The 12,533-nt window shown below is 26.5% G+C and overlaps 1 protein-coding gene across 2 annotated transcripts in view; it reads right to left on the bottom strand.

Annotated features, from left to right (window-relative positions):
* Positions 1-1,763: 1,763 nt before the first annotated feature.
* Positions 1,764-12,533, bottom strand: part of LOC107164575 (circadian locomoter output cycles protein kaput-like) — a 47,570-nt gene continuing 36,800 nt past the window's right edge. For both annotated transcript variants that reach the window (XM_089222402.1, XM_015512437.2), the window contains 11 exons: positions 11,065-11,170; positions 8,660-8,836; positions 8,425-8,578; positions 7,329-7,435; positions 6,375-6,631; positions 5,675-6,317; positions 5,512-5,552; positions 2,304-2,367; positions 2,195-2,238; positions 1,935-2,117; positions 1,764-1,870 (listed from right to left, as the gene is read on the bottom strand). In XM_089222402.1, coding sequence (XP_089078528.1) covers positions 1,802-1,870; positions 1,935-2,117; positions 2,195-2,238; positions 2,304-2,367; positions 5,512-5,552; positions 5,675-6,317; positions 6,375-6,631; positions 7,329-7,435; positions 8,425-8,578; positions 8,660-8,836; positions 11,065-11,170 — 1,845 coding nt within the window. In that variant the 3' untranslated portion in view covers positions 1,764-1,801. The remainder of the gene's footprint in view (positions 1,871-1,934; positions 2,118-2,194; positions 2,239-2,303; positions 2,368-5,511; positions 5,553-5,674; positions 6,318-6,374; positions 6,632-7,328; positions 7,436-8,424; positions 8,579-8,659; positions 8,837-11,064; positions 11,171-12,533) is intronic.

Genomic DNA, 12,533 nt, shown 5'->3' on the forward strand with positions numbered 1-12,533 from the left:
AATGAACACGAGTCAGTCATTATTAAATTCTTTGAGCATCTGCCATATAAAAGAATATAAAACAAAACAACAAAAGGTAAAGAAAATTAGGAGCCTTTGTAACTACTTTATAGTAGTGTCATATAAATACTAGGTAACGATAATAATAATAATAATAATAATAATAATAATAAAAATAATAATAATAGTAATAATAACTATAACTATAACAGATAGATAACTTAGGAATAAGACAAATGACACTAAACAAATTTAAGTTAAAAGAAAAAATAAATATATATAAATACAAATTAACAAGTAGTTTACAATTTATAGTTTTAAATAGGTTATGACGCTCTGGATTTAATTTGTATTTCTTAAGAAAGCATTATCACGAGAACGGAAATATATTACACCAACTGAAAAACCAACATAAAAAACAATTAAAATATAATATACTTTTATTAATTGTGACGACACTTGATCTACAATTTTCATAATGAACTCTATAAATAATAAACAATTTGTCAAGTTCAAATTTTATGCGGAAAATATAATTTAAGCTTTTACTTTGGTTGCTTAAGGGAATTTGATACCGATAATTTTTTGACTAAATCATATCATTCTTTTGATCAGTCCGATGACGCGATAAGAAATTTAAAAACTGATTTGAATGTGTTATTATGAATTTTTGAGATCGGCCGATCCTTTTATTCAAATTTACAATTTTAATTCAATGTAATCAAAACTTACTTTTTTTTTAAATTTCAAAATATTTAAATCCATATTCAAAAGATAATTAGGGGCCAAAATTTGAAAAAGTGGATCGGAAGATCTCAAGAAGACATAATGACAAATTCAAAACAGATTTTAAAAGTCTTATCACATTATTAGGTTCATTGGACTGATGGACAAAAGATGTCCATCTTTAGGGATGGATGTTTTGATCAATATAATTTGCTCGCACGTGCAACATAGTAGTCATAGTACACATCAACAAGTGTATGAGCATGCACGAGTGTTTAATTCTAGTCGGTGGTGCAGAAGTCACTTACACTAATAATCAGTTACTATACACACGTGCATACAAGTAATATAGAAATTTCCTTTACTGAGGTCAGTATCGAATTCTTGAATCCCCTAAAATATAATTTTAAAAGTTAAATAAATGTTAATTGAATTACAGAGATATTTTTAAATTTTTAACTGAATAAAAATGTTGGCTAAATATGTACAATGTGTTTTTTAACAGTTTTATGAGAAGTAATATATTATATAATATATATAATAATAAACACTCAAAATATTGATAAAAAAAAAGAAAATTATATATGAAGATCACAAATTTAATTAAACTATGATATTTTGTCAGCATTATAAGTTGATATAATTTAAAAATTATTAATAAAAAAAAGCTATCAGATAGGCACTGAATTGCAAACAATTATATTTTATTTGTTTAGGTGTAAAGAGATTAAGTTACTACTCATTATACTACAGCCTACTCCAGTAGACACAAGACTTCTTTGCCCCGATCAACTACTAAATGCTTATTGTATACATACTATATTAGACAGCACAAATTACGTGGTGATGTGTGGTGGGGCATGAACCAATTGTGACAAAATACTATTTTTAGTGGTTTTATCTCAGACAATAATACACATTACACAACAGACATTATTTTACCATTATGATGATGAGGTAAAATATTTACACCCAACTTATTGTGAACCACATCAATTTTTTTAGAGATTAACAACGTTTATATACTCACTTACATATTTGTCAAGTGAAATATTAGGTTACATAATATTGATGATTACACTCCAATGTTTTTATGTACTCCTTGTAGTTCACGTAACACTTGTTGTTGATGCTCATGTTCAGCCTAAAATAAACATTATAATACATATATTATTATCAAAGTATCTAGAAAAACAATAATAATATACCTTTAAGTGAGAAAAATCTGTAGCTAGAAAATGTGTGTTAGCATTTGAAGAAAGTGAATTTAACTCGGTTTGGATTTCTTTCAGTTGACCTTGTTGTTGGTCCATTTTTGTCTTAAGTGTGTTCTGTTTTTTCTCAAGCAAAGCACTTTCTAAACTTCTGTTGTGTTGTAGGGCTTGAATTAACTAAAGTATAAATTAAAATTATGGTTTAGAGTCATGGTGACTATATATACTACATAATAATATTAAATAAGACATACGGGATCTTGAATGATATCTATTGGACCAACTTCGTCATAAACACCTGTAATCAAATATTTAATATATTTAATATAACATAATATTTCTTATAGATTAACATTATAGTACCATTAACAAATGAATCATAACTATCCGGTCCTATGATCAAAGAGTTATTATCGCCAATGGTTTTCTGAAACATACAATATAATTATGCAACACTTAAACAAAGTTTATATAGTTCAATAGTTGTACAGTTATTTCAAACCATGTTAGGTTTTACTGACAATAAACATTTCAGTATATTGTCAGTAAAACCTAACATAGAATTAACATTAATTTGATTTGTGTTTTTGTATAATAATGGATAGAAACTTCAAACTAAAGTGGGATATTGGACTTATATATAGGATGGACTGTGGAATTTAATTTAATTATATTCTGTAGATATTTATTAAATTATTAAATTCAAAAGCGTTATTTTTAAGTTTAGTTTAGATCACACCTAATAATTGGCTGAGCATAAAATGTATGTAGAACTGTCTTATGATAATTTTAATGCATGTCTATTTGTGTACTTTTATTTGTTTTGAAATCGTAAAAACATTTTTTAGATTCTGAACGGAGTGATGAATGTATTGATTTTACAATGATGTGTGTTTTTTTTGTTTTTATGTCTGTGTACAGCATAACTAGTCGAAATAATGCTTAAATTTCAAACTTTAGGGGTGGTTTCCGATGGAAAAGTGAATATCCTTAGTGCAATATAGACGTCAAAAGTAAACATTTTCCAACAGTTTTCAAAAGAATCGAGAAAAACAAAAAAAAAAATGACAGAAAAACGGAAATTTTTACGCAAAACCAGTTTTCGACCAAATCGATTTTTTTTATATGGTTGTAATTCAAAAACTAATCACAGTAAATACTTGAAATTTTCACCAAATGTTTATGTTAGTGTTAACTAAATACAGTTTGATTTTTAAAAATGTTTGAATTTTTTATAGACCACTGAAATTTTCGATTTTTATGAGAATTTTTTTTGAAGTGTCGGTAAAAAAATTTTGGACACCAAAAAAACTTGAAAATTTAATACAAGGTTCCTTACGAGTTGTTCTTATTGTAGCTAAAAAAAATTAAATATCGTAATTCACAATTTTTTTTTATAAGCGTTTACAGTTCAAAATTTTACGAAATCTGTCGAAAACGCGAAAATTTGCAAGTGATTTTGAAGTTAAAAAATCATAAAATTTTTTTCGTTTATATCTAAGGATTAAAAATACAAAACTAAGTTTTCCATAAGTTTTCCTTCAAGTAGCTATAGAGAAAACTCGAAGCATCGTTAAAGGAAAAATTTTAAGTGCGTTTGAATTTTAAATTTTTACGAAATAGCGTAACGATAACGATTTATCCTCAAACGATTTTAAATATTTGTTATTATTCAAAAAGTATAAGTTGTAGATACTTGAAAATTTTACCAGTTATTTAGATTGGCATTTTATTTACATGATTTAATTTTCAAAATATTCTGATTTTTTTTGAGATATTTATAGACAACTGAAATTTTCAATTTTTCTGAAAATTTTTTTTTGAAGTGTCGATAACATTTTTTTGGCCCTATCAAAATACTCGAAAATTTAATACAAAGATCCTCATAAGTTATTCTTATAGTGATTAAAAAATTATAAGAATAAATAGGCACAATTTTTTTTTTTTATTAGCATTTGAAGTTCAAATATTGATAAAATTCGTCAAAACCATGAATATTTGCAAATTATTTTGTAGTTCAAAATTCATAAAATTGTTTGTATTTATATCTAAGGTTAAAAAATTCAACACTAAGTTACCATAAGTTTTGCTTCAAATAGCTATAGAGAAAATTTGAAGCGTCATAATAGGAAAAATGTTTTGAGGGTTTGAGTTATAAATTTTTATGAAATCGCGTAACGATAACGATTTATCCTCAAATCAGGTACATGTATATCTATGATAATATTAAGTACCTATTATGAATTATGATAACTACATGCAATGTTTTTGAAAAAATTGATTAAACATGCCTTATGTAAAATGCGTCCTAATTGAAAAATAAAATATTTGAATCAAAATAGAATATATGACAATATTTAAATTTTAAATATAATATATCCTAGACTGACAAATCATTTCCGTTCAGAATCGTTTTTCGTATACAATGATACACCTATCATTGCATTCAAATCTAACCTACCCTAGTCAGAGGTCCACCCCACCCCCTAATGTACAGCAGAGCGACATTCACTTACCAGCTTTTTTATCCTTATGCTATATCAAATAGATAAATAAATATTAAATGTGTATTACTCTAAGAATAAATTCAATAAAATAAAATATTATTTTATGATAATATGAAGACATTTGGTTATGCATCAAAGTTCAGTGGGCATGATGATAGATAAAAATTATGCATTTATATGCAAATTTAATCACATTTATATAAAATCATAACTAACAATTAGTAATCTGAATAAATTATAATTATAACAATAATAAATAAATTATACAGTGTGCTTAAATTACGGATAATATAAAAAAATTATTATATATTTTAGCTAAAATACACATTTTATACATATTATATTAATGAGAAATTACATATTATCAATTATATGTATGTATATCACAGAACAACATTTTTTGCATTAGCTCTAAAAATGTTTTAATTAGTTAATGAACAATAAAATAGTCATTCATAGTTAAGAGTATCAATAATTTATAAATTAAAAAAAAAAAAATTAATATTTGTTAATAAAACATACAAATGTAGTTAATTTAATGATTAAAATTTGTAAATCTTTATGCTAAATAGCTTTATTTTAATTTTAAAAGAGGTATGGTTGGGGTTGAGGTTAGCTTATTGTAAACAATAAATTTATGGAAAACGATAGTTAGTTAGATATTAAATTATTTAATAGAAATTATATGAAATAATTAAAACTTTTTTACAAGTCTTCTCAATTTTGTTGCGTTCAATAGTCTTAAATTCAGTTTTAAAAACTTAAGTTGGGAGTGAGTGTATCTCTAAATGTATACTGCTATTACTAAATAAACTTATTTTTCTTCTTTAGCTTATTCAGATATAGGCATACATAATAATATATACATGATTAACTTATAATTTAATGAAATAATTTGATCATTAGAACATTTTAAATTAGCCAAAAATAAAATAAATTAAGTTTTACTTGGGTGTTATGTTTATATTAGATTTAAATGGTTTTAGAATATACATATTAAACATTTTATTAATGTGATATAGTACGGGATAGTAATAGCTATAAAATATTTGAGAAAATCTTACCGTAAAATGATCAATATCGGTCACATCAGCAATTAAAGGATCTGAAAAAACCAAGAAAACATTTAAATTTATGTCAATGATTCATACACTGATAAAAAAAGCATATTTCAAGTACTATAATATATGAAATGTAACTACCAATTATTTGAAAATAAACTATTACCAATAATATTGTGGTCATCTATGTTGTGAGAAATAAGTTGGATTGGATCAGCTTGAAAGTTTGAAAAATTGTCAATACATTCTTTAGTTAGCTGATGGTCAGACAGTGAATCTGGTTGGTTGCTGTAATTGCTACAAGCAGGAGATTCAACTTGTGAGTCTAACACAATTTTTGCTTTTTTTGGCAAGTTATCTAATATTAGTTGTGAATCATTTTGTCTTTTGGGTAAGACAAATATGCCACCCCTACGCTCTAAATAAGCTCGATCTTTCTCTGTTGTTTTTTCATAGGTTTGATGATTATAAACTAGAACAGGTTGTCGAGAAATTGGTGGGGCCACTCGAAGTACAGATGGCCGATCCTGAGTTACTGGCTTAACAACATTGGGTTGAGGGGATAGAGATGATCGCTTATAAATTTTTGGTGCATTAGATGCTACTGAAACCGGAGGTATTGACTTGGACAATAGTGCAACCCTCATATACTCTTGATTATCTGGCAGAGGTCCCGGATTCTTCGCAGTAACCTTAAAATTGTCAATTGCCGGTTCAGGAATATTTATAATCATTTGTTCGACCACCTTGTCTAATGTTTTAAGATCTTCAGTAACATCTTCCAAAGTCACTGAAGATTCTTTTTCCATCTGTAATAAAGATCAATAAGCACTTTGACTTAAAATATAACAATAATAGCCACTTACAAATTGATTATTAGTTATTGCAGCAATCCCAGGTTCAGACGCAGCAACTATTAATGGTGTAAATCGTTTTTTCATTTCAATTATTTCTCTTTTCCCTTGTTCTGGGGGCACCAAGGTATTAACACAAATGAAGGATTCAATTGTATCTTCATTTGGATTTAATTGCAAGAAACCATGAGTTCTCATATACACAAATTCTCCATTTTTCGACAATAATCTATAGCAACTACTGCCAAAACTTTGACCCTTAAAATACACTAACAAAGCATATAATTATTATAAAAATTATGTGTTTAATAATATATAAATGAACAGTAAGGTTTTGATAATCTGGCACAGCGTCTATTCTCGGCGCTCACAGTAAGGCAGCATATTTTTTACTTTAAGAGAACATGCATAAGAATATTATCTAAGTTAATTAAAAAAGTGTTTGATAATTCATTTTGCTTGAAAATGAAAATATCAAAAAATTGCCAACACTTAAGCAAAGATAATGTTTTTAACTAAAAGTATGATCATATTTCAATTCACTCAATAACATAACTAACAGCATACTATTGAAACTAGAGAACAAAAATTTGCTATGAATTGCATTTTTAAAACAGAGACAATAAGCGCAGTTGCATCTTATTAATAGTTATATGTATAAAATTGAATCTTCAGATATAAATGTTGGAATTTCAACAAATATTGTAAATTTGTCTGCGGTAATAATGTTATCTACTCATATAAATTTGGACGTTTTCACAATTAAGTATTAATCGCTAAATATCTCACATAATATGAACGTAGCTCAATAAACATATAATGAAAGCAAATACCCAAATTTAGTTTTTACCCGATTTTATATAAATATTGAGTATTTTTGATAATATTGCAGTACTACAGGTGCCATGTGTTGGATTATCAAGACCTTATGTATATTATTAATATTTTTAAAGGAAATATATATACTTTGTCTTAGAGCAATCATCACCCAACGTACATCATCTTTATGCATGTATTTGAATGCCAGTTGTCCAGATACTTCTTGAGGCATGAATCCAGATACAATAGAAATTCTATAAATATAATTAGAATTATTAAAAAAAATAACATAGTTACTTTGCCTTATACAAAAGTTACCACAAGGCAAATACGGATTTTTGTCTTGTTAAGTTAGACCCACACTATCAATAAACTGATTTTTTGTCAATTTACTTTTTAACGATTGATCACAGCCAAAAAATCACTTTATTGTTCAAGTCTTAACATATTAGCCCACCCAATGCCAGAAGCATGCAGTCTGAGGTTACTCTTATATGAGACAAAGTATAGATGCATATCAAAAAGTATAAAATTCTTGATATGTTGGAGAACATAAAAAAACTTCCAAAATCACTTTAGGTTAGGATAGGTTATTGTTTATAATATAATTTCTTACAATGTTTATTTCAGTCTTCAATAATTACTATTTATAAAGAATATTTTATTAATACGATTTTGAAAAGTATTGCTATATTATTGGTAGATCTAAAATTATTGTAACTAATAGGTTTTTTGATTTATCTATATTCAAAATTGGTGATTATATAATATAGTTATGGATATTTAGAAATAGAAAAAGGCGCATTAATGATAACTAAAGTTAATTGATTAGAAAATGTTCAAATTCAATTATAAATCCACAACATAGTTTAGTTAAGTATAAAGAGTAATTTTATTTTATTTTTAATTCAAATCTCTATTTTATTACAATGAAAAAAAAAACAAGATAATATGAATAGATAATTTTTGATTATTCACAACAGTTAACAAGCCAGTAAAAATTTGTTGGTGTGCCAGAATATGTGGAATATGGGCTATAATTTTGAGAATCCTGACATAGTCTAGAGATAATTTTTAGTGCAGAACTTTCAGAAAATTGTATTAATATAATAATTTAACAGTGGTTAAAAACATTTGTTATTAATAATTTTAACAAAAGTAATATTGATATAAGCCCAACATTTAGTTATTTAATTTTAAAACATACACAGTATAAATATTAAGAAATTAACTAAATGCTTACCTATGATCAACATATATAATTCGGCCATCAATTTGATGTCTGGTTATGTATTCTTCACCAGTTGCTTCCAACATTGATACTTCAGTCACACGCCGTTCATTGAATGGCCTGACAACTGCATTTAACACAACATCGTTTTCAGTGACTTCAGAATCTACGAGAACGCAAAATTTTATGTTTAATTAAATGCTATGAGTTATTTTTTTATAAACAGCAATTATAGGTATTTAAATACTTTTTGAATCAGATTGTTGAATCATTAATGTTCCCATCACATGTACCAACTCAAACTCTGGTTGTTCATCACGAGAAACCACTTTCTTGACCAACCGTAAATAAAATGATCTACGTTGTATTTTACTATCCCCTTTACTATTTTGTTTAATGTTCAGTAAAGGATCATTAATAGAAACTAAAACATAAAAGTTAAAAATAATTATTAATAACCAAACTAGACAAAAAGAAATATTGCTTTTAGGCTACTTTGATGAACATAATATGACTCATTCAACCATTGAACTATATATAATAACTGGAATGCTCACCCGCCATAAGACCAATGTAAACATAACCGAGATAGCCTGTTAAAAAAAGACAGCAGATAAGAATGGTGTTGCTATCTCTTTTTATCACACTTTCCAATATGATTGTTTACCAATAAATAATAATAATATCGTTGTTTTGTTCTTTGTTTTAAACTTATTCATCATAATTTAATACTGTTAATTTGTGGTGTATGGTTTTATTTTTATTATGCTTTAATGGTTGTATGAATGCTTTTAAATGTAATAAATCAACTATTATTTTTCACTATGATTTCTTATACAGTTGAAAATTTTGCTATTTTATTTTATGTAAAATATTTTTATTAATATATAGTTTTATTGTCATTACAGGAAAAATATCCAGCTGAAGTCAACTCAACAAAAGTTACCTAGTTATTAACTTAACATTATATTATAACTTTAAGGTTAAGACTATAGTTAAAGTATCTACAATTTCTTATAGTATCTTTAAATAATTACTTATTTTATGAAATTTTGGCTAAGAAATATAACAAAAATCTATTGAAGATTCTGTTTACTAGATCTTTCCAGTAGTAATCATAGCTATATTATACATATACAATATTAAATTAAGTTAGGAAAGTAGTAAGAACAATAATTGAGGTAATTTGCAGGTACAGCTTCAGGTAGTGTAAGTAACTTTTCTTTCAATTATGTATAATATTATAAATAGGTACCTACTATGTTTTTATTTTAATAAAAATCAATTTTTCGTAATTTTATATGCTTATAGTTATGAATTAAAACCTTCTAACTTTAAATTCAAAACTTAATATTTTATTCCCAACATTTAACATACAATTCCTCGCAACTTCCTTAACATTTTTATGACAAATGTAGAAGTCCACAAGAAAAGCATGTTTCAATACTTGTTAAAGGTATTATAAATTATAATTATTTATATTCTATCAATTTAATCATAAATATTTTGTGGAAGTTAAAAAATAAAATATAAAGATACCAAATTTTAAGAACCAAACTAAAGTCTAAAATAATATCGCGGACCGTGGTAAATTAATTTAAGATATTAGCGCAACGTGTAAGACAAAGATAGTAACACCATTAGTATGTCCCATCTCGTTCTAACATTCCGTTTCGGGCAACACTGCTTGGTGAGCATTCCAGTTATCATATAGTTCAATGCATTCAACATGTAACCACTAATCAGATTAAGACACCAATTTCTTCAAAAATTCAAAGTGCAAACTGACTAAATGTTGAATTATAAATAAACTTGAAAGTTTTACACAACCAAACAGGAAATCAAATATAAGGTAATCTTTGAGAAATTATTGAGAATAAATCTAGTACATACAAAAACGACCTCTGCAAAATACTCTTGATTTTAATTTAGTGAAACACTATTTCAGTGACAAATGTATGGACATTGCCTTCCCCCTGCCTCTTCCCCCCATCGGCCACCACCAAGACGCTATTTAGTCTTTTGCAACTGTATAATATGTTTTCAATACCTAATAATATATTTATTTGAATAATTAGTATGATTTTAAGCTATAACTTATCAGTTTATTAACGCCATTGGGACATTATCAACTATTTTAAAGTGAGGTAATTAATATTCCCCCCACTAAAAAAAAAAAAAAAAAAAAATGGTTCACAGGAATATCTCAGCGCTGTCGCCACGGAAAAAGATATTGAACAGACAAAATAACCGACATTGTTGCAACACCAATATTAATATACATTTCTCGTTTCACTCATAAATACATTCGTCGCTTGACTCAGAGTCTTATAACTTATAAGTAATAACTATAGACATAATATAATATTATGTCTAAGCTTATTTTAACTATTAAACGGGTTTTTAAAGATGTTGGTAATAATAAAAAAAAAAAAAAAAACCGGTCACGAACAAATCCATGCACAGTAATTGTAATTATTATAGAGAAATACCGAATGGCCAAAGCTATCAATATATCATACTATGTTATAATGCAATAGTATTATTACACATGAATAAAATGCATTATGCTGATAAAATCATACATTTACGATTTACATATTATCTAAAAACGATATATTACTCCAATTTAGTAAACGAATATAGTCTTACCGATGCCGCTGTTTGATTTTTCGTCTTGATACTTGAGGTTCTTTTTTAGCTCATCGTGATCCTTAGGATGGGCAAAGTTAAAAAGTGATTGGCCCATGAGATCGATCTACAAATAAAATTTAACATGTTATGATATTTTATTTTTATGATATACAGTATACACATTACACATAATAATACTATGTCGAATATGGTAATAAGTAAGTCAATTTTTAGATTTTAATAGAAACATCCCAAGTGTGGGTGACATATACAAATTATCCACATTCAATGCCATCAACTGAAGTTCAATATTGTCAGTTTTTAGTCTTCAATCCCCCAAAGGTTATATTATTATACAGAAAACTGGTAGCAATGAAAAATACACTACCTATAATTTATTTATCTAATAATCATATTTATTTTACACGTGAAATATAACGTGTTGACATTGTCTGTTCTTTGAAATGTGAGAATCGCCTATAAATAGATACATTATAATAATTTTATCAATGGTTTAAATTCTTTACATTTTCTCTAATTACGCGGTGTTTATCATAACGAGTCAAAGATTAAATTTATTTTCTGCATAACAGCAGTTATCATTACATACATAATTTTTTCATAAATTAAAAAGTGCAGGAGAATACAATGAATAATAACCATACATACAATCGAACATACAACATTCTTAACTGTAATGTTTTATCTTCAACGAAGGAAATATTTTAGTTCCGATACCATTGATGTAACATACATATTAATAATTAGTATATTAAAATTAATAATGAAACTAGTTTAGATTGTTTAAAGTTTAATTCAACATTTAAAGTATAAAAGTTTGTATCTCGTTATCTTGTACAAAAAGGTCAAATAAGTAATCTGTTTAATTTCTTTATGGATTTGATGTTAGTGTCTTCTATACTAATTAAATATGAGGTGACATTTGTTGTTCGGGAGTCAGAAGTGTCTATACCGGAAAGAAAAAGGAAAGATGAGATAACACTTAGCGGACACTTGAGTTTATTGAGTAATAGGGAACATTTCAACACCAAAGTTGGTGATCAACAGCGATCGTTTAAATATGATTAATATGAGGTTTGGAAATTAACTATAAGATCAAAGACATGCGATAAGTCAAGCCTAATAGCAGAGAACTTTTGAAATATAAAATGAAAACAACTTTGCTTTTTAACTACCTATATGGTATTGTTTTGCGACAGATGATACGGTTGGTATGCGGATATCATTCCAAATCTGCAGTGAATAAGAGAAGGAAAAAAAGGTTTTATTTGTCAACAATAGACCGATTTATCACTAAAACATCAAATTAATTTAAATCAATATCATAAAAATCGATAAAAATGATTGAAAACTAAAAAAAGAAAAAAACGCCAGTCAGAATATTAAAATGCAGTTTTAGTAAGGTATTTAAAAAAAAAAAAAATTAGCAAATAATATCATAGGTCATTGGATCAAGGAGTTTAACA

The sequence above is a fragment of the Diuraphis noxia genome, unplaced genomic scaffold (assembly GCF_037042655.1).
Source record: "Diuraphis noxia isolate RWA-SAM2 unplaced genomic scaffold, SU_Dnox_SAM2 contig0003, whole genome shotgun sequence".
Lineage (NCBI taxonomy): Eukaryota > Metazoa > Arthropoda > Insecta > Hemiptera > Aphididae > Diuraphis > Diuraphis noxia.